The following is a 21,753-nucleotide window of genomic DNA, read 5'->3' on the forward strand; positions in this document are numbered from 1 at the left end:
AGAACGAACTGTTAAGTGCTCACTTGTGCTCAGGTAGCGTAGAATTCCCAACGGTACACCAGTACATGGTCAAGTCATTTCAGAGCAGCTGCTACCTCCATTCTCCTCATGACTAATTCATTATGGATGGAGTTTTATATTCTCAAGTGTTGTTCAATTCTAAACAAACAGCAACTCCATTATTTAATTTGCCTCCACTTTGTTTCAGGTGGCCTACGATAAGGCTCTAATTAAGGGTTTTACAAGCAGCTAATCAAATCCTGATTCATTGTGTACAAAATAAAGAGTTACTAAGCCATTTCATGGATGTTGTAGGAGGGATTAGATGCTCATCAATTGTGAGAATATTATCTTCTAGTCTTTGTTCATCTAACCATTAGGAATGAAAAAGAACAGCCCTTCAAACCTTGTCTTCCATCTTTCATGAATCAAAGCACACTGTAACCGTCAGACTAATAGGTGTATGCATGGTGATAGCACTAGCCTGCTGCTGAATGGTTCCCTCATAAATAACAATGCCACACAGGGGCAATGATCTCGCCTCACGGCCGTTCCCCTAGCAACAAAGATGGCTGCAGCCATGAGAACTTGGTTCTGACCACGTTCCTGTTCCCACGCAGAGACAGAGCTTTACGGAGCCTTGCAGGCCAGGTCATTACAGCGGGTTAAGACTCATCTGCTGCAGTAATGTCTCAATTAACTGAAGGTCGCGGGGTCGTGTGTGAGCTATGTGCGGCCTATCTTCCTTCTGCCTTTTCCTCTAGTTCCCGCTACCCGTTGCCCTCTCCCTCTCCACAACAAACATACTTCATTTTCCTCTGCTTTACATTAGTCTGCACATGTACTGCATCATCTCCCACGTGTTCATATTCTCTAAGTCATAAGGTTGTCTTTGTTTTTTACTCAACTGCTGAGGTGAAGGGGATAGGCAGAGTGACGACACACTAAGCATCAGCACAATTCAGTTGTCACTATTTCCAATTGGCTGGCAGCTCACTCTATTTCCAATTGGCTGGCAGCTCACTCTATTTCCAATTGGCTGGCAGCTCACTCTATTTCCAATTGGCTGGCAGCTCACTCTATTTCCAATTGGCTGGCAGCTCACTCTATTTCCAATTGGCTGGCAGCTCACTCTATTTCCAATTGGCTGGCAGCTCACTCTATTTCCAATTGGCTGGCAGCTCACTCTATTTCCAATTGGCTGGCAGCTCACTCTATTTCCAATTGGCTGGCAGCTCACTCTATTTCCAATTGGCTGGCAGCTCACTCTATTTCCAATTGGCTGGCAGCTCACTCTATTTCCAATTGGCTGGCAGCTCACTCTATTTCCAATTGGCTGGCAGCTCACTCTATTTCCAATTGGCTGGCAGCTCACTCTATTTCCAATTGGCTGGCAGCTCACTCTATTTCCAATTGGCTGGCAGCTCACTATTTCCAATTGGCTGGCAGCTCACCTGTGTTGAATTTGGTTCCCTTGGTGCAGGCGACAATGGCTCCCATGCTGGGCTGCGATGTCATCCCAGCCATGGAGTCCACAGCGACGTCTACGATGTCGGCCCCGGCCTCGGCACACGCCAGCATGGCGGCAACGCCGGCGCCTGCCGTGTCATGGGTGTGGACGTGAATGGGCATGTCAGGGAAACGGTCCCTCAGAGCACCAATCAGCATCCGGCTAGACTCAGGCTTCAGCAGCCCTGCCATGTCCTAAAGAAAGAGCAAGGAGTCAACAACATGACACACAGACTATTTATGCCCGAGTTGCTGATTCCAAGTAATTGTAAATAGCGGAATATAAATAAAATGTGTAATTGATTGGGATAAACCGCATTACTGGGTTTGATGACAGCAGGTTCAGTGCCAGTCTACCTTGACATTCAGTATGTGTGTTCCAGCTCTGACCAGCTCATCAGCCAACTTCAGGTAGTAGTCCAGAGAGTACTTCTGCCTCATGGGGTCAGACACATCTCCTGTGTAGGAGATGGAGGCCTCCACCACCCCCCCGGCAGCCCCAGCAGCCTCCATACCCAGCATCAGGTTGGGCAGGTAGTTCAAAGAGTCAAAAACACGGAAGATATCCATGCCGTTCTCCTTGGCCACCTCACAGAACCTGGTCAGAACCATTGAAAGGTGGATAAGTACATGCTTCAAATGAAGAACCCTTGGGTTTAAGGGTGATACTTTCAAGAAATACTATGCAGACGATGACCGTCAAACTGTGAAGGCTGGGGTTGAGACGATGTGTGTTCTAGTTGGAGTAGGGGTGTTTGATCCAGGGCAGAGGTACTGACTTGAACACTGCGTTGTCGGGGTAGTTGGTGTAGCCTACAGCGTTGGCTCCTCTCAGCAGCATCTGGAAAGGCACATTGGGCAGCAGAGCTCTCAGCTCCTGCAGTCGTTTCCATGGACACTCGCACAGGAAACGCATTGCCACATCAAAAGTGGCACCTACTCAGAAGAGGAAAGATCAATATCTGCCATAGCAACAGACTCCATTGACGAGAAAGTCCATAAACAGACAGTAAATGGACAGATTCCCCTGAATAGACAAACTTTCTTAGTCCTCCAGAGTGATGGACTTCCTCCCTAGTCTGATGTCCAGCTCCCTCAACATCAAAAAATGATTTTTTTTGGACACTGTCACAATAGATTTGTTTCAAAGGGGGCCAAGATGATTGTCTGCGGCCTTAGTTTATAAAAAGTGCTATCCAAATAAAACATGGATTTCATAAGTCACTTTGCTACAGATGAAGAGAGACGGAGACTTTTCTTCAGTCTTTACTTAGAAACGTACCGCCAGTCTGCCCGTATCAACTTCAAAACAGACTTGAGGAGAGCCCACTCCTGAGTAACCCAGACGCAGTAGTCGACTCACTTGCTCTGCTCAACGATGTGAACCTGGCCCTGGGGCAGTGTCATATTTTCCCTTCACCCTAGCAGTTGATTCTATTTGACCTTTAAATTGAAAACTGTGACTTTTGAAAACATAACGTCTATAAATGATGCCACTGAAACAGAGGCAGGTGGCAGATTCGGGCCAGAGCAAAGCAGAAAGCGCAGATTGAGATGGAGAAAAGTGTGATAGTAGAAAGAAAGAGAGAATAAAGGAGTAGAGGCTACAAGTGTTGCTCACCTCCCCAGTTCTCCACGCTAAAGAGATTGCTGAAGTTATGGGCCACGAAGGGGGCGACCTGTTTGAGGTCGTGGGTGCGGACACGTGTGGCTAGGAGAGACTGGTGGGCATCTCTGAAGGTGGTGTCCATGAGCAGCAGACCCTTGTGGGCACGCACCGCCTTGGCAAAGCCCTCTGGACCCTCCCTTAAGAGGACTTCACGGAACCCAACTGGAGGCTCACCTAATCCACATCAATACATACAGCTTTCACTATGTTGTACTGACTAAATCAAGACAAAAATGGACTGCTACAAGAAAGAAAAAAAAAGATGTTTTACAGGAAGCTGGTAGGAGGAGGTTGTGTAGGGTTCGGGTCTTACCCAGAGGAATGGGTGGGATCACAGGATCGATAGAGGAGGGCTTGGCCTTCACTGGGATGGGAGTGGTGGGGCCATTTACCATCACATGACCTGAAACCAGACAGCAGGAGGGGGGGGATCATAAAACCCTGAGTTGGTCATCGTTGTAGGCATTTCAAACCAACCAATATCATTATATGGGAGACAAACATACTACACCCCAGACAGCATATCTTCAAGGAAAGGAATGACTCATAGTAAAGGTGTCATTTGTGTGAACGGATGATGTCAGAGTTCAATAGTCAACATGATGTACAATACAACACACTTCATGGGTAGGCGATGCTTGAAGAAACAGCTGTGCCGTCAATAGTCTTTAGTGCCAGCCAGGCATGAATTCCTCTAACTAACTCACCTCTTGATCTAGGGGAGGGGAGTTTTAATTGTTAAATGAATCAAGACTATCATTAGCTGTACTTCAGATGACTGAGTAAGTGTTGACATGTCTAAAATGTCAAATATAAATCTACACACACAAAGAAACATAGAATTCTGAAATAAACAATGGTTTGAAATGGAGTTCAAGCAGAGTCATAATGCAAGAAACTACATGTAACTGCAGTGAGTTGAAGACAATTTTACCCAGGTAGTGCAGCAGCTTCTGGGCTCGGTTCTGGACCGGCTTAAGGTTGAAGAGCTCCTGGTTCTCATCTATGAACTGGGTGTCAACGGTGCCATACAGGAACTGATCATTACTAAGAACGTTCTGGAGGAAGGGGATGTTGGTCTGTGCAGAGAGAAAAAAGGAGAGCGAGAGAAAAGGGGAAAGAGGGAGGGAGAGAGATGCTAAAATGACAAAACGGTTGACAAGACAGTCTGCATGATACAGAACACCAGGGACCGAGAGAGAGAGAGAACAGTGCCTGAAAATGCAAAAACACTGCTGAAGTGCAAATGGTCTTGGAGGGGTGTGAGGTCATTCTGCGGTCAGTCCCAAATCAAATGACTTGCAACACTCAATACCGTCACACTGAGTCCCATCCTCTGTGTGCACTATCAGGCCAAACCACACAGCGCAGAATACACAATGTGAACAGTGAGCAAAACAATCCCAGAATCCCAGCTAATCCTCAACATATGCACTGCATGTTCCCCTGTGCCCTGCTGCACATCTGTCCCAGGTGCCCTGGGGTACACAGAGCGAGAAGCCACAGCCAGAGAGAGCGAGACGCAGAGAGAGCGAAGAAATTAGAGAATATAAATGAGGATAGTATAGGCTACTGCTCAAGTCTCAAGATCTTAGACCATCTCAAATCAAATCTCTACTACACACTTCAAAACAGCATATAGTCTAGTAAGCCTACACAGAGCCAGAGCTCGTACTGTACTGCAGACCTAATTACAGGGCCTGTAGCCACAAAGCATCTCAAAGTAGAAGATTGGTTGTACAGTAAGAGCTGAGCATTTAGATATTTTACACCTACTGTTATGGGTAAAAAAATAAAAAGCCTCTTTGGTCATAATTAGGGTTGCAAGGGACATTACTGGAAACTTTCTAAGTTTACCAGTAAACTACCTGCATTTTGGTAACTTAGGGATTTTAAGTAACTTAACTTTTGGGTAAATTATCTCAAATGTCTTTAATTATCTCTGGCCCTCTGTGTGGCTTTATCACAGGTAAAATAATCAAATAAGAATGACAAAAGCTGTAAAACTATCCAAAATTACACAGAGTTTACAAAACAGTATGAACACCTTCCTAATATCGAGTTGCATCTCCTTTTGCCCTCAGAACAGCCTCAATTCGTCAGGGTATGGACTCCACAGGGACGCTAGCCCACGTTGACTCCAATGTTTCCCACAGTTTTGTCAAGTTGGCTGGATGTCCTTTGGGTGGTGGACCATTCTTGATGCACATGGGGAAAACCAACACGGGCAACGAACACGATGGCAATTTGATCGAGATCCTGGAGGCCCATTGTCGTGCCATTCACCTGCCGCCATCACCTCAGCCCGATCAACTCTATGCGAAGATGTGTTGCGCTGCATGAGGCAAAATGGTGGTCACACCAGATACTGACTGGTTTTCCGATCCACGTCCCAACCTTTTTCTTTTAAAAAGGTATCTGTGACCAACAGATGTACTTCTGTATTCCCAGTCATGTGAAATCCATAGATAAGGGGCAAATTAATTTATTTCAACTGAAAGACTATCTTATATGAACTGTAACTCAGTAAAATATTTGAAATTGTTGCACGTTGAGTTTATATTTTTGTTCTGCGTATACAGTACATTCGGAAAGTATTCAGACCCCATGACTTTCTCCACATTGTTATGTTACAGCCTTACTCTAAAATTGATTAAATTGTTTCTTCAATCTACACACAATGCCCCATAATGACAAAGCAAAAACTGGATTTTAGAAATGTTGGCAAATGTATAAAATAAAAAATGACATTTACATAAGTATTCAGATTCTTTACTCAGTACTTTGTTGAAGCACCTTTGACAGCAATTACAGCCTCAAGTCTTCTTGGGTATGACGCGACAAGCTTGGCACACCTGTATTTGGGGAGTTTGTCCCAATTTTTTCTCTGCATATCCTCTCAAGCTCTGTCAAGTTGGATGGGGAGCGTCACTGCATAGCTATTTTTAGGCCTTCCCAGAGATGTTTGATCGGGTTCAAGTCCGGGATCTGGCTGAGCCACTCCGAGACTTGTCCCGAAGCCACTCCTGTGTTGTCTTGGCTGTGTGCTTAGGGTCGATGTCCTGTTGGAAGGTGAACCTTCGCCCCCAGTCTAAGGTCCTGAACGCTCTAGAGCAGGTTTTCATCAAGGATCTTTGTACTTTGCTCTGTTCATCTTTGCCTCGATCCAGACTAGTCTCCCAGTCCCTGCCACTCCGGAGCTCTGTCAGAGTATCCATCAGGTTCTTGGTCACCTCCCTGACCAAGGCACTTCTCCCCTGATTGCTCAGTTTGGCCAGGTAGCCAGCTGTAGGAAGAGTCTAGGTGGTTCCAAACTTCTTCCATTTAAAAATGATGTAGGCCACTGTATTCTTGGGAACATTCAATGGTGCAGAATGTATTTTGTACCCTTCCCCAGATCTGTTCAAAGGGTCTGAATACTTATATAAATAAGGTATGTTTATTTTTAATACATTAGCAAAAATTTCTAAAAACCTGTTGTATTCACTTTGATGAAACATTTTTACCTAATCCATTTTAGATTAAGTATGTTACATAACAAATCATAGATAATGTCAAGGGGTCTGAACACTTTCTAATGCACTGTATGAGCAGGTCTGCATTGAAAATGTTGGTTCAAAAACCAAATAAAGTTTGTAAACTTTGAGAAGGGCAAAACTAGTCCATCATGGTTGCATCAGGATGATGGTTATGATTACAGTATGCTGCAATTAATTACATTTGGTATTCAATGTTGATCTAAATTAAACATACAAATTGGATCGTTCTTGTTCTCTAGTTATGGAAGAATATGAGATGTAGCTTGTGCCCTGACACTCCCTGCTCTCTACTATTAACTTGGGAAACCATCAAGAACAAAACCTAGTTTAATATATATTACGTTTTCAGAATGACTGCTTCAAGTGGGCGGGAAGAGAAAAAAAACAGCCCTTTGAGGACAATGCATCTGGGAAACGCTTCAAGGCCTCTTCTTTGGACTCAGTGATCAATTACGCATCCATGAAACCGCTTCCAAATTAGCCATTCATGATTAAGAGAAAGGCACACACACACAAAAAAAAAAAATCAGGTCAGTTAGCCTCAAAAATATTCACCAATTTGTCAACTGGCAAAAGTTCTGACAGTCTTGTGAAAATTGCCTCAGTGGGTTTTTTTCTACACTCTCTGACAGTACTGTTCTGTACGGTTCAGAGTGCCAAGCTCTGCTTTCCATGGTCTAGAATACATCCTCTGCCATGGGACGTGCATCCTCCATTGTCCAGGCTGAATAACTATGGATTGAAGCAAAATCAATTTCCCCCTGCAGCTTCACCAGGTAAATCATTCCACAAATGTCCTGCAGCTAGATTAGATTCACACATTTTTCATCTAAATTATACAAAATAGTCAAAATGAGAGTTAGGTCTATGGTGAAAGACCCATGTCACGTCTTCATATACACCAGAGTAAATAAGAAACGACTAAGAAAATCAGTAGACTAAATAACCATTACGTTTGTGTCAGGAGGCCAGCATGACCAAGCTCTCATTGGTTTGATGCATACAACAGTGTCACTGTAGGGGGGGGTGTTACACTGTACCAAGTCCTCTATATACATTGGGGCAAGAAAGTATTTAGTCAGCCACCAATTGTGCAAGTTCTCCCACTTAAAAATATGAGAGAGGCCTGTAATTTTCATCATAGGTACGCTTCAACTATGACAGACAAGAAAATCACATTGTAGGATTTTTTATGAATTTATTTGCAAATTATGGTGGAAAATAAGTATTTGGTCACCTACAAACAAACAAACAAACAAACATCTCTGGCTCTCACAGACCTGTAACTTCTTCTTTAAGAGGTTCCTCTGTCCTCCACTCATTACCTGTATTAATGGCACCTGTTTCAACTTGTTATCAGTATAAAAGACACCTGTCCACAACCTCAAACAGTCACACTCCAAATTCCATTTTGGCCAAGACCAAAGAGCTGTCAAAGGACACCAGAAACAAAATTGTAGACCTGCACCAGGCTGGGAAGACTGAATCTGCAATAGGTAAGCAGCTTGGTTTGAAGAAATCAACTGTGGGAGCAATTATTAGGAAATGGAAGACATACAAGACCACTGATAATCTCCCTCGATCTGGGGCTCCACGCAAGATCTCACCCCGTGGGGTCAAAATGATCACAAGAAAGGTGAGCAAAAATCCCAGAACCACACGGGGGGACCTAGTGAATGACCTGCAGAGAGCTGGGACCAAAGTAACAAAGCCTACCATCAGTAACACACTACGCCGCCAGGGACTCAAATCCTGCAGTGCCAGACGTGTCCCCCTGCTTAAGCCAGTACATGTCCAGGCCAGTCTGAACGAAGGAGTGGCTTCGTAAAAAGCATTTCAAGGTCCTGTAGTGGCCTAGCCAGTCTCCAGATCTCAACCCCATAGAAAAATCTTTGGAGGGAGTTGAAAGTCCGTGTTGCCCAGCAAAACATCACTGCTCTAGAGGAGATCTACATGGAGGAATTGGCCAAAATACCAGCAACAGTGTGTGAAAACCTTGTGAAGACTTACAGAAAATGTTTGACCTCTGTCATTGCAAACAAAGGGTATATAACAAAGTATTGAGATAAACTTTTGTTATTGACCAAACACTTATTTTCCACCATAATTTGCAAATAAATTCATTAAAAATCCTACAATGTGATTTTCTGGATTTTCTTTTCTCATTTTGTCTGTCATAGTTGAAGTGTACCTATGATGAAAATTCCAGGCCTCTCATCTTTTTAAGTGGGAGAACTTACGCAATTGGTGGCTGACTAAATACTTTTTTGCCCCACTGTATACCCCAGTGTATGTCTGGCTGAGGTTGAGTCACTCCCTTCACCTAAAAACCCACAACTAGCCCAGAGTAGAATAAAAACAAGGATGAGAGGAACCATTGGGAGGAGGAGGAAGATGGGGCTAAACCTCCCCTCTCCTTTGTCTCATTCCCTCAGACTCAGGGTAAAAAGCCATGCTGTCAGACTCAGCTATAGCGCTGGTGTTAACCTGTATTAACCCTAATCCCTTCTGTTTGGGTTGAGAATCCTACTGTAGTCCTCTGTGTTCGTCTTTATCATCCGCAATCGATTCTTTCGAATGCCATACCAGACCACTGCACGGAAAACAAGCAAGTATTACAATCTTCTTTATTGGCTCAAAAAACAGCTGAACAATCAGATATCCCTCGACCACAACTTAACATTCAAGGTGCATTTGGGAACATTGCGATCAACTTGTTAAATAATTGATAATGACTTTTTAAATAAAATTAATCAAAATGTTGAATATTTCATAAGAGGAGAATGGCTTACCAAGAAAAGCTTCAGAAAGTACTCATTTAAGGCAGAAAGAAGTTTGAGCAATAAAAAATAAAAGCAGAGATGTATTTTAGCTCATCCTTTGTTCAAGATGAGTACAGCTGACTGATGCTTCGTCGTCAAGCTGACATCTTCCTCAGATTGACCTGACCATTGCACTTAGTGCCCATTTACAGCCTAGTGGCCTATTGAAAACACCAATGTAAGCAAATAAAATTATACAATTAATAATAATAAATAGCGGTGAACAGCAATGAACGGGGTTCACAGGATGACAGTGACAAAGGTACAGTGCTGCCATTTGAATGCAGTAACAATTCTTTCTCAAAACCATCTATCCTGTTAGTCACTTTACACCTACCGGTCAAAGGTTTTAGAACACCTACTCATTCAAGGGTTTTTCTTTATTCTTACTGTTTTCTACACTGTAGAATAATAGTGAAGACATCAAAACTATGAAGAAATGTTAAATAAATGTGAGATTCTTAAAAGTAGCCACCCTTTGCCTTGACAGCTTTGCACACTCTTGGCATTCTCTTAACCAGCTTCATGGGGTAGTCACCTGGAATAATCTCAATTAAAAGGTGTGCCTTGTTGAAAGTCAATTTGTGTCATTTCTTTCCTTCTTAATGCATTTGAGCCAATCAGTTGTGTTGTGTCAAGGTAAGGGTGGTATACAGAAGACATCCCTATTTGGTAAAAGAACAACTGCATATTATCTCAAGAACAGCTCAAATAAGCAAAGAGAATTGACAGTCCATCATTACTTCACATCGTCAATTCGGAAAATGTCAAGAACTTTTAAAGTTTCTTCAAGTGCAGTCGCAAAAACCATCAAGCGCTATGACGAATCTGGCGCTCATGAGGACCGCCACAGGAAAGGAAGACCCAGAGTTACCTCTGCTGCAAAGGATAAGTTCATTAGTTTCCAGCCTCAGAAATTGCAGCCCAAATAAATGCTTCAGAGTTCAAGTAAGAGACGCATATCAACATCAACTGTTCAGAGGTAGACTGCTTGGATCAGGCCTTCATGGTCGAATTGCTGCAAAGAAACCACTACTAAATGACGCCAATAAGAAGAAGAGACTTGCTTGGGCCAAGAAACACGAGCAATGGACATTAGACCGGTGGAAATCTGTTCTTCGGTATGATTAGTCCAAATTGGAGATTTTCCGTTCCAACCTCAGTCGGTCTCTCTCTCTCTGAGGATCTGAGCCCAAGAACCATGCCTCTGGACTACCTGGCCTGATGACTCCTTGCTGTCCCCAGTCCACCTGGTCATGCTGCTGCTGCTGCTCCAGTTTAAACTGTTCTGCCTGCCGCTATGGAACCCTGACCTGTTCACTGGATGTGCTACCTTGTCGCGGACTTGCTGTTTTGGACTCTCTCTACTGCACCTGCTGTCTCTAATCTGAATGATTGGCTATGAAAAGCCAACTGACATTTACTCCTGAGGTGCTGACCTGTTGCACCCTCTACATCCACTGAATATATAGAATTTGTTTAACACTTACGGTAATTACATGATTCCATTTGTGTTATTTCATAGTTTTGATGTCTTCCCTATTATTCTATAATGTATAAAATTGTAAAAATAAAATAAAAACCCTTGGATGAGTAGGTGTGTCCAAACTTTTGACTGGTACTGTATGTTAACTTTGATTGTGTCCTATGAAAACAGATCTTTCAAAGTTTTATGCAACATTAACCTCTCTAGACCTGGCCAACATCCAGTGAGATTGCAGAGCGCCAAAATCAAATACAGAAATGGTCATTATAAAAATTCAGAAAACAAAACTTATTTTACATAGGTTTAAAGATTAACTTCTTGTTAACATATTCCTCTCAATTGTACATTTTTTGCTTGACTCGTTATAACTATAACCCGTAATGTTTTGTCAGCCATCTTTGCTGAAGTAAGTCACCAGGGATGGGTGGCTGGTATCAAATTTGTCATTGGAACCACTTGATAGGATTGGTCATATAAAAACCTTGGGACCCAAATGCATAATGAGTGCTCTAACTCCCCCTTGTGGTCGTCTGGAGAAATGAAGCCGTGACGCTGGGTACCTCCCAAGTCCCACAGTGTAAGCTCGCAACTTTTAAAGGAGGAACCACTGTAGGTGCGTCCAAACTTTTGACTGGTACTGTAGATTTTCAGAATATCGACCAAAACCCATCTCGTTCCATCTTCTCCCACTGCCGGCTACTGGGCTTCCTCTCACAACCGCATTTGGTAGTGAGTGGATACATCAAGCAGATGACTCACTGCCAAACTTAACATGATTCATCATCATGGTAATGTCTTGACCTTAAACAAATTTCAACTTGATAGGCCATTGTGGAGTAGATTTACAAAGGATTTAAAATGGACATGTAAAATCTGATGTCAATAATAAGAGCCATCTCCATTAGCTTTTCTCAAACAAAGAGGTGTACTATGGGCCTACATACATTCTGACTAATGGTTCATGAGAAGTTCCAAAGATTTCCCCAAAATTCCAAGATGGAGGAAAATATATCCCTGATGGTCCTTGAGGCAAATTTGTTCAGCATGAGGAAAGATGCCGACTTAGAAAGTTTCAAGTCTCTAGGTCAAATGAGACTGCCTATAACAGTGCCACCTAAAGGCCAATCAATGCCATTATTTTTTGACCAATTTATTCATGACCTCTAGTTCCTGTGTGTCAAATTAGAGTGATTTGGCCATGTCAAGAAAATAACAAATCTAAGAATAACCGGTTTCATCATAACATAATTCAAGGTAAACAAAATTATAGCGCAAACATTTATGTAATGACAAACGTATAATTGTTGGTTTAACAAACAGGCCTCTTGATAGTAACGAACGAGTACCATCACTGCAATATCCCATTTCAGAAACCTCAGCATAAAGCCTGGTTAGGCTACTGTACAGCATCTCCATAATGTTTCTCACTTGAACAGTGTTCTACAGGCAATGCAGATAGGAAACCACCAAATGCTAACAAGCTGACCAGTCTGCATCTTCTAAGGGCTTGTGTAAATAGATCGCGGACTGCTTTCATCCCAGCAGTAATGAAGCCGTCTCTTACTTTGGCCCCGACTGTTAATAAATGTTAAGGGGGAGGTGAAACTGCTGGCTTTACCTCCTCCTACACCCTCTTCATTTTGATTCATTTCTCCTACGCTCCTTTTCTGCATTTTCTCCTAGCCATTCCAATTCCATCTCCCCCCCCTTCTATCGAAAGCCAGGACTGCTTCAGGCTCCCTCTCCCCCTCCCTCTCCCCCTCCCCTCCCGCTGTCCTCTCTCAGTAGCACACACATTGCAGTCTCGCTCTCGATCACACACACACACAGGCTCGCTGCAGCGAAATCCACAAATCACAGACTAGTGCAGCACAGGACGGCAGGGGAAAATAACGTCAAAACAAGCCATTGATTGAGTTGTGGAAAAGCGCGTCGACCACAGAGGTGAACCATGCAATCGTTATAGGTCGTTGACATCTATGGTTGAGAGCCTTCTACTTCTACAGCGCCGCTCCTTTCCCTGGGCATGTCTGAAGGACTAACACAAAACAGGCAGCCTGACGGAAGGAACCAGGGAGTGAGAAGGCATCATTAACCTTCCCACACAGTGGGGACACTGAACTGCCCATTTAGGAGGAGAAAGGGGGTTAGAGAGGAGGGGGGGGGGTTTGGACGTTTGAGAGGGTGAAAGGCTGTTCAACACGGAGAGAACACAGGCTTGGGGATGTTCTAGAGTCTCGCTGCTTCTGCAAAGGACAGCGAGAGGAAGAGGGGTCTGAATACCAATAACTACAGAGTAAACTGAAGAGACTGGATACCGTCCTGAGAGAAGACTGAAGACTGCAATCAGTGAATAGATAAGAGACAGAGGAGGATAAATGCTGTGAAGCAGAATGAAATGTTTCACACATTTCAAATCGGTTGTTGATCTGGAAAACATAAGCTTGTTGTCTCTGAAAACCTCTGGGCTCATGCTTGAAAAACTCAATCGGATTATTTTGATTCACGCTCCAGTTATCAGAACGAATCAATGGATGTGGCATCCTGAACAGCATAAGCAGCAAAACTTCTGTAAGTTAAGATTAATTTGTTTTCACAGTAAAACAGACCCCTGTGTTTATCATAAGGAGATAGCGTCTAACTCACAATCTGTTCAGACTGTAATGCACATTGTGCGGGAAATTCATTATCGGTGCCCATGTCCCTCTGCTAATCCTTGCACATCATTCGGAGGAGGTATATCATGGACTGACCTAGCAACAGCTCCGCATCGGGCCTTAGAACAGCCCATAGTCAGGAGCTATTCACACAATAATCCCCGGGTTCTCATGCCTTACTGCTTAAACAGAGAAACTGACCGGCATCAAATTTCTCATAGGCATGTTGATTTGGGAGCTGAGCTCAAGTCAAAGTGAATATAGATAGGTGGACAGAGGGACAGTGACGCGACACGGAAAAGGTGTAATAGGTCCATTTAGTCATCAATCATGGAGTCAGGAGAGGAAAACATAGCAAAACCAACAGTATAACAAGGCCTTAAAGCAAATTGAAAAGATTCAGTTATAACCAGCAGATAGCGTTGTTTTAAAGAAAGACTATGTAAAATGGGGCCTTAGGGATTCTGCTTGGGAGAACAGGGTATTCACACTCACCTCTACAAGCCACCTACTGTAGGGGACAAACCAATCCCGTGCACGCCTCAGTCACTGAGGGGGGGGGGGGGTGCGCAAATCCATTCAAACCCTCAGACAAAAAAGGTGTGGGACATAACGTCATGCTCATTAGGCTAATTCGATGGTGAATTAACCCTGTTACCATGCATCCCTCTCCCCCCTCAGACATACAGGTTTAAGGGGAAGCCCCATAAACAGATGTCTGGTAATCCAGTCAAGGGCTTTTTAATCAAAGCATAAAATATTACTGCACACACCTCAACCCCACCTTACACCATTTGTCGGTAAGGCGTCTAAGTAGATCATTACGCCATGCATGGCACGCGTAGAGACAAACAGTCTACCACGTATCGGTATTTATAGGTTGCATCCATTATTTCCCTTGTGGGTCCTTCATCTCACCCTCGTACTCTTCCTCAAACACATACACTAACTGTGAGCATGACAGCGGAAGACGCCTGCCTTGCATAAGGCTCAAATGAGCACAAATTGAATAATTCTCAACCTGGAGAAATGCAGCCGCCGTGGAAAAGCACAACACTGTCACATTAATCACAATCATCAGCCTTGTGATGTAACTCAGACAATTCAAGCGACTAGGCTTCCATTCAAAGTCCATTTGCACATAATGACCTGGAGAGTCAGTCGCACCACAAACCACTATTCAACTTCACTTAGGGCCTGCCTTTTCTGGTCAGGTTTTCAACCCTATTATTCCATCTCATTAGATGTGTGTTAATGTTCACACTTAAGACACACACAACGACACACACACACACACACAACAACACACACACACACACACACAGTAATGCATCAGGTTAATGGGGCAATCCCTCGTGACAACACAGTAGGCCGTGGGGGGTGAGAACAAACAAAAAGGACACTTGGCCCCAGTAACATTGTGATTCAGTAGACATGGCCACATCCCCAGAACCACTGAACAGTGTCTTGTCTGGGAAAACATCCCAGGCTTGGAAGGTTCATATTCAATCTGGCCTTATATCTCACTGAAATTACACTTGCAAAACAGACACATAGGCCTCCACAAAACATAGCAGCTGAACCATACCAACACAGATTATAAAAAGGTGGTGTTGACCGACATGTTCGTGGATTGTCAATATCTAAAACTCTGAATACCATCTGCAATACCTCTAATGCACTGTTAGATCTAAAACGCCACTGGATCAATAAAAACAACAATAAAAACAACAATGAACCAGAGGGATCTAACAATGTCCCATTTCTACTTCCACAGGTGAATAACCAGCACAACAATGCCTAAATCCAACTCACAAATACTACACCCATACCTGGCGCCACACCACTCAAAATACTATTGGAAGCCTTCAAAGCAAAGCTCCTCTCTGAAAGGGGTCCACCCAGACAGAACAGTACCCCCTCCTAAACTCAAGCCAAAGGTGACCAAACCTTCCCTGAGACCCCCTGCCTGCCCTCTGACCCCACAGACGGTAGTCTGGCTGGCCGTGGTGACTGGTTCCTGTGTCTTCCCTGCGCTACTTGGTCCAGGCGTGTCTGCTGGAGAGACCTGGGGCATGGTCTCCATCTGTCCCTTCCACTGTGTGTGTCGAAACCTCTCAGAGTCTCTGAGCACGCTCTGCGTCAACAAGGGCCTGCTGTTCGTCCCTCCTGACATTGACCGGCGCACCGTGGAGCTCCGTCTGGCAGATAACTTCATCCTGGAGGTGGGCAGGGTGGACTTTGCCAACATGTCAGGCCTGGTGGAACTGACTCTGTCTAGGAACACCATCCACACCCTGCGGCCCCTGTCCTTTGCTGACCTGGAGAGCCTGCGCTCACTCCACCTGGACACCAACCGGCTGACCATAGTGGGGCCAAGAGACCTGTCCGGCCTGACCAACCTACAGCACCTCATCATCAACAACAACCAGCTGACCGACGTCTCCACCGAGGCCTTCGATGACTTCCTGCAGACGCTGGAGGATCTGGACCTGTCCTACAACAACCTGAGGAAGGTCCCCTGGGAGGCCATCCAGAACATGGCCAGCCTGCACACCCTCAACCTGGACCACAACCTCATAGACCAGATCGCTGAGGGCTCCTTCGGCGAACTCTACAAGCTGGCCCGCCTCGATATGACATCCAACCGGCTGCAGACGCTGCCCCCCGACCCCTTGTTCTCCCGCTCCCAGACGGGCGTGGTCAGCCCCACGCCCTACAGCGCTGTCATCAGCCTGAGCTTCGGGGGGAACCCCCTGCACTGTAACTGTGAGCTGCTGTGGCTGAGGCGGCTGATCCGCGGCGACGACATGGAGACGTGTGCCACCCCCGTCCACCTGGCTGGGCGCTACTTTTGGTCCATCCCAGAGGAGGAGTTCACCTGTGAGCCTCCGCTCATCACACGCCACTCCAACAAGCTGTGGGTGCTGGAGGGCCAGAGGGCCACGCTGAGGTGCCGTGCCATCGGTGATCCTGAGCCCATCATTCACTGGATCTCCCCTGACGACCGCATCGTGGCCAACTCCAGCCGTGTGTACTCCTACTACAATGGCACCCTGGACGTGCTTGTGACGCGGGCGCGTGACGACGGGGCTTACACCTGCATCGCCATCAACGCTGCCGGGGAGGCTACAGCCCTGATAGACCTCAAGATCATCCCCCTCCCTCACCGCGGCAACAACACTGTCCCCCTCACCAACCCTCGTGGAGACCCAGGCTCCTCAGACATTTCCAGTGGGAGAACAGGAGGGTCTGGAAGGAACGGGAAGGGTGGTGGTGGTTCGGTAAAGAACGCCACAGGAGAGGGGGAGAGTGGTGAGAGGGGGGATGGAGAAGCCAGTACCAGTGAGCGTTTGGTGGGGGTCCTGGGGGTGACCGCCACCTCTGCCCAGGTGCGCTGGGTCCTGGGCCGGGCCACTGGGCCGTACCTGGTGTGGATGTACCAGATCCAGTACAACTGCACTGCAGATGACGCCCTGGTGTACAGGTAAGCTCCTCTCAGTAACAAAGCAAATTGTGCACAACCTGAGAGCCAGTTCCCAATTGGCCAAGCACGAATAGATCATCAATGAGGCTAGATGCAAAAAAACTAACAAAACAAAACACCCCTTTGTTCTCCTCTATTGTAACACTGTCATGTTCAAAAATGCCCCTGTGGTTCTACATTTACCAGAGTTCTCGGTGTTCTTGAGTCACAGGGACCAGGGGTGATGAACAGGACACACCATCCCTGAGACACGAAACAAAGGAGAGCAGTCATAGTGGACTGTAAAAGAAGTATGAAAGAGGGCAAGGTATTTATAGAGGGAACGGAAGGGAGATGGGGCAGTGGAAGGAGAGAGCCTGAAGACTCGGGGGAAAAAGGAGGATGAACTCCTTATAAGAGCGCAAGCTGCAGATCTGAGGACAGTGTCACATCCCATTCCGCTGACTGAAATGGAGATAAATAGGGAGATGGGGGGGGTTTGGGTCGAGGGAACACTGAACCCACTCACTTCAGTTTGTGGAAGTAGGGAGCGGTAGCTAAATAGAGATGCAGTGTTTTATATAAAATACTGAAAGATTCTCAAGGACTTGTCGGGACATCGTGTCGACAAACACACTGACACGCACACACACACTCGGAATGCTGTCAGAAGGAAAATGAAAAACAGGAAGAAAGCCTCCCAATCCGTCATTTCCAGCTCTCGCTCTCGTTTACCCACTCTCCGTTTGCCGCTTTTACTTGGGAACTGCATCTCCAGCCTGTCATGTTCCTGGAATAAGTCATCAGGAAACAGGTTGTTTTGTTCAATCTAACCCACTCCTTGCACGAGAATCTGTGTATGACCACGGACAATGGAGGGGAGAGAAAGAAAATGAAAATAAGAGCAGATAAATTGGAGCATTATAACGAGGTACTGCGCAGACAGACTGAAGCGACGGTTAAGGCCAGTCTCATACCCCTTCAGCAAGTAGCCAGGATGATTTAACTCCTCCTCCTTCTCCCCTGATGGATATCGGACATGTTCTCAAAGAGGACAATGGGAATTGCCGCTATAATCGTCTCACGGCTCATAAGGTGAACTGCTTGTTAAGCCTAACTGAGATCAAAGTTGAAGTATGCAATTACACTGTTTCGGCGCAGAGTACATGCCAAGGCATATGTCGTCTTCATTGCTAAATAAAAGGAGGGATGACAGCAAACATTAGGTTCTACCGTCCCCGGGACTGCGTCCCTAATTGGTTTGAACAGCATATCCCTGTGAGAGGTTTTCAATAGAGCTTACAATTCAAAAGTTATTCACAGAATATAAACCCATGGGGATAATAGCTTGCGCATTTGGAGTTAATGTTTCGAGTAAAGCCCATCTTTCCAATTTCCATTACAATGTCTGAATGTACACAAGTAAACGCATTAAAGTGATTTGTAACCCAAAGCTAGAGATAATTTGAGGATAGTGTGGAGGAACGGAGGTAGAGCCGGGGCTCAAGGAATGTTATCTGCCAGCCAGGTGAGATTGAAAGTAGGGAGACGGGCGCGGTGGTAATTGGGGTGTGAGTATGTGTCATCACCTTGGTCTTGACTAGCTCATTGCTTGGCATGACACGTTTCTGAGGGGGGGGGGGGGGGGGGTTCGGGAAATAGACTCCGGTAAAGTCGGACTCCTGTTACCCTGAATATCCTTCATAGTCTCCATTACCCTTCACCCTCTACAGCAGAGTATTATTGATTAAGGCCATTTACACAACAAAGGAGCAGATCAGACGCCTCCCTCCCTCTAGCTGGCTGCACATTATCATCATTAGCGCTTAGGCGTTGTACTGTAGATTATTGCATTTCATTCGATTCATCTCCCTCTCCTAGCCGCTTTCAGATATCCTCTTTCTCTGCTCAGCAAATGGCTCAATGTCCTTTTCTCTTGTACGCCCCCACCCTTCCCTGTCTGCTAGAATTCTGCCGCCTACAAGCAGCTCTTTCCTGCTGAAGAACCTGGTGTCTGGAGCAGACTACAGCCTGTGTGTCCTGGCCATCTTTGACGATGGGGTGTCCACCCTGGCCACCACCAAGGTCCTAGGCTGCACCCAGTTCAGCACCAAGGAGGACTTCCCAGAGTGTCGATCCCTGCAGGCCCACTTCCTGGGCGGCACGCTGACGGTCATGGTGGGGGGGGTCATCGTGGTAACACTGCTGGTGTTCACCGTGGCGATGATGGTAAGGCACCGTGTCTGTGGAGACTGTCGAGACGAGGGCCACTACCCTGCCCATCACCATGACGACTTCCTTCCCTCCAAGGAAGGAGTGGATGTTTACGCTCAGACCAACGGAAATGGGAGCGTGATGATGGTGGCTCTGCCCAACAACATTCTTGGCCAACAGGCTAAGCCGCTGCCGTTGAAAACCAAACCCCAAGCCAAGAACAAGCCTGGGAAACTGCCCAAGCCAAAGCTTGACTCAGATCAGCTCAGTGGGGAGGGAAAGGGTGAGAAGCCAGGCCTGGAGGTGGTCGTGAGGGGGAAAGGATTCCCCCCTTTCACCCTTGAGAGTGAGAGAGTGACACTGTACTACTCCCCTGCCAACACCTCCCAGACCTTACCCCATCCCCGAGCTCACAAGGCCCCGAAACACTCAGGCAAGCTCAAGCTGCGTCGCTCTGAGGAGAAGGAGAGAGACTTGGACAAAATGGTGGGCTCCATATGCAGCCTAGACTCTGAGGCCCAGGGGGAGGAGTTGGAGCGCGTGAAGGACTCGAGGAGGGGAGATCGCCCGCCACTAGGGCCGACACGCAGCTGCTCCTTTGACGTGGGCGAGATCACCACGACAACCTGCTACGGATATGCGAAGCGACTGAGTGTGATATGGACCAGGAGGAGCCAGTCGGTGCAGGGCATGCTGGTCCAGTGTGCCTCAACAGCCAGTTCAGCGAGCAGCACAGGCAGCGACCACCCCACGCCTGTCCTCACCCATGGCTACCTGCACACCAACAACACCTCTAAGTCCAGTGAGGCTGACAACATCGGAGACCTGGAAGAGAGTGTTTTATAGGGTGAAGAGGACAGAGGGCCAAAAAGGAACAAAACAAAGACAAAATGGATACATTGACAGTGGACAGGTGGATGTAAAAGCCATTTGGCTTAAAAAGGACAAGAAACTATCAAACCACCAGTGCATTGCACAGGGAACATAGCACATGGTGAAGGAGGTAATGCCACGTGTGGTGTGGACAGATGGGAGTGACAGCTATTGTGAACAAAAAAAATAAGGTATAATGATGTCTGCTGGTCTAAAGCTGTGATACCGACGACCCAAACGCACGGGGATTACAACCGGAGACTTGTTTCAACAAGATAAATTAAACCATTAATGAATCACTACAGTAAATAAATCAACCACCACTCAACAGCAGCGTCTCGACTTTGAATGCCAAACCGCTGAGTAAATCAGGCCTCAAAAACTGGTACATGAGACAACTGTGATAATCAGATGCCAGTCAATTATCATGTGTTTGTTTGCAAAGAGCAGGAAGCAGCCTATCTGCAAACACAGAGGTGTTTGTTTAGCTGAGAGAGGGAGCGAGAGAGATGGGGAGAATAAGGGGTAGAGACACTGGCTGGGGGGGGGGGGGGGGGGGGAGCAGAAGAGATGCCTGGCGTCGGGGAGGAGCTCGGAGATAACGCCGTCGACAGGGAGTTGGTTCATGCTACGTCTATCGATGCCATCTGTCATGTACTTCTCTGTAGTACACGTTCATAGCCGCAAAAGCCCCGTCGAGCTCAATTAGCATGAGCTGTGTGATTGAGTGGCCGATACACACATTCACACATAAGTGAGACGACAAGGAGATAGTGTGAGAGAAGTGCGTGCATCCGTTTCCTATTTTCTTGCCAGTGGCAAACTGCTGACCTGTTTCAGCCAATTAAAAAAAAGAAAAAATGCTGATTGGAGAATTCACACAAACACAATGTGAACTCTGCCCAGCGGTGCTGCAACTACTGACCCGCGGTTCTACAACCAACCATCATTCACATCGGAGAGCCCAGATCTGTCATGTACTGCTGACAAGTCCAGTTAATATCTGGGCCCATATACACAAAGCCTCTCAGAGTAGGATTGTTGATCTAGGATCAGTTTGGCCTTCTAGCTCATAATGAATACGATTATATGGACAGCTGGGTACCTGATCCTAGATCAGCACTTGTAATCTGAGACACTTTATGGACAACGGGCCCAGATTGGCAGATCTTGGTGGTTATTTTTTTTAGAAACTACTATAACACATCTTCCCAGTTAACAGGACCAGCTTGGGTAAAGCTAGAGTGTTCTAAGCTGTAGATACAAATTGTGCAGTTAAGTTCAGGAGGAGTTCAACATCTCAGAAGTAGCTCAGACATCTCCAATACGCTGGATAAGAAAGTAAAGCAGTTATTTTAAGTAGTCATTACGATCCAAGTCATTCACCCTGGCTGGCTGTTTTCTGCCCCTGCATATAAAACCCTACCTGTGAGCATAGCCGCGGGAAGTACGGGTGCTGAAACACCCCCCACCCCCCAAAAAAATTATAATAATCTGAATGAAAAATAGATAAAAATT

General features: G+C 46.0%; 2 protein-coding genes across 3 annotated transcripts in view; one reads left to right on the forward strand and one right to left on the reverse strand.

Moving 5' to 3' along the window:
* Positions 1–21,753, reverse strand: part of LOC109872945 (pyruvate carboxylase, mitochondrial-like) — an 85,190-nt gene that overhangs the window by 19,327 nt on the left and 44,110 nt on the right. For both annotated transcript variants that reach the window (XM_020464379.2, XM_020464378.2), the window contains exons 11-16: positions 4,113–4,257; positions 3,492–3,581; positions 3,131–3,352; positions 2,289–2,445; positions 1,867–2,107; positions 1,455–1,704 (exon numbers count right to left, since the gene is read on the reverse strand). In XM_020464379.2, the coding sequence (XP_020319968.1) occupies positions 1,455–1,704; positions 1,867–2,107; positions 2,289–2,445; positions 3,131–3,352; positions 3,492–3,581; positions 4,113–4,257 (1,105 nt within the window). The remainder of the gene's footprint in view (positions 1–1,454; positions 1,705–1,866; positions 2,108–2,288; positions 2,446–3,130; positions 3,353–3,491; positions 3,582–4,112; positions 4,258–21,753) is intronic.
* Positions 12,815–20,563, forward strand: LOC109872947 (leucine-rich repeat and fibronectin type-III domain-containing protein 4). The gene is made up of 3 exons (XM_020464380.2): positions 12,815–13,596; positions 15,460–17,169; positions 19,116–20,563. Exons 2-3 carry the CDS (start codon positions 15,479–15,481, stop codon positions 20,206–20,208), a joined length of 2,784 nt encoding a protein of 927 aa, XP_020319969.1. The 5' UTR covers positions 12,815–13,596; positions 15,460–15,478; the 3' UTR covers positions 20,209–20,563.

Source organism: Oncorhynchus kisutch, linkage group LG28 (assembly GCF_002021735.2).
Source record: "Oncorhynchus kisutch isolate 150728-3 linkage group LG28, Okis_V2, whole genome shotgun sequence".
NCBI classification, from domain to species: Eukaryota; Metazoa; Chordata; class Actinopteri; order Salmoniformes; family Salmonidae; genus Oncorhynchus; species Oncorhynchus kisutch.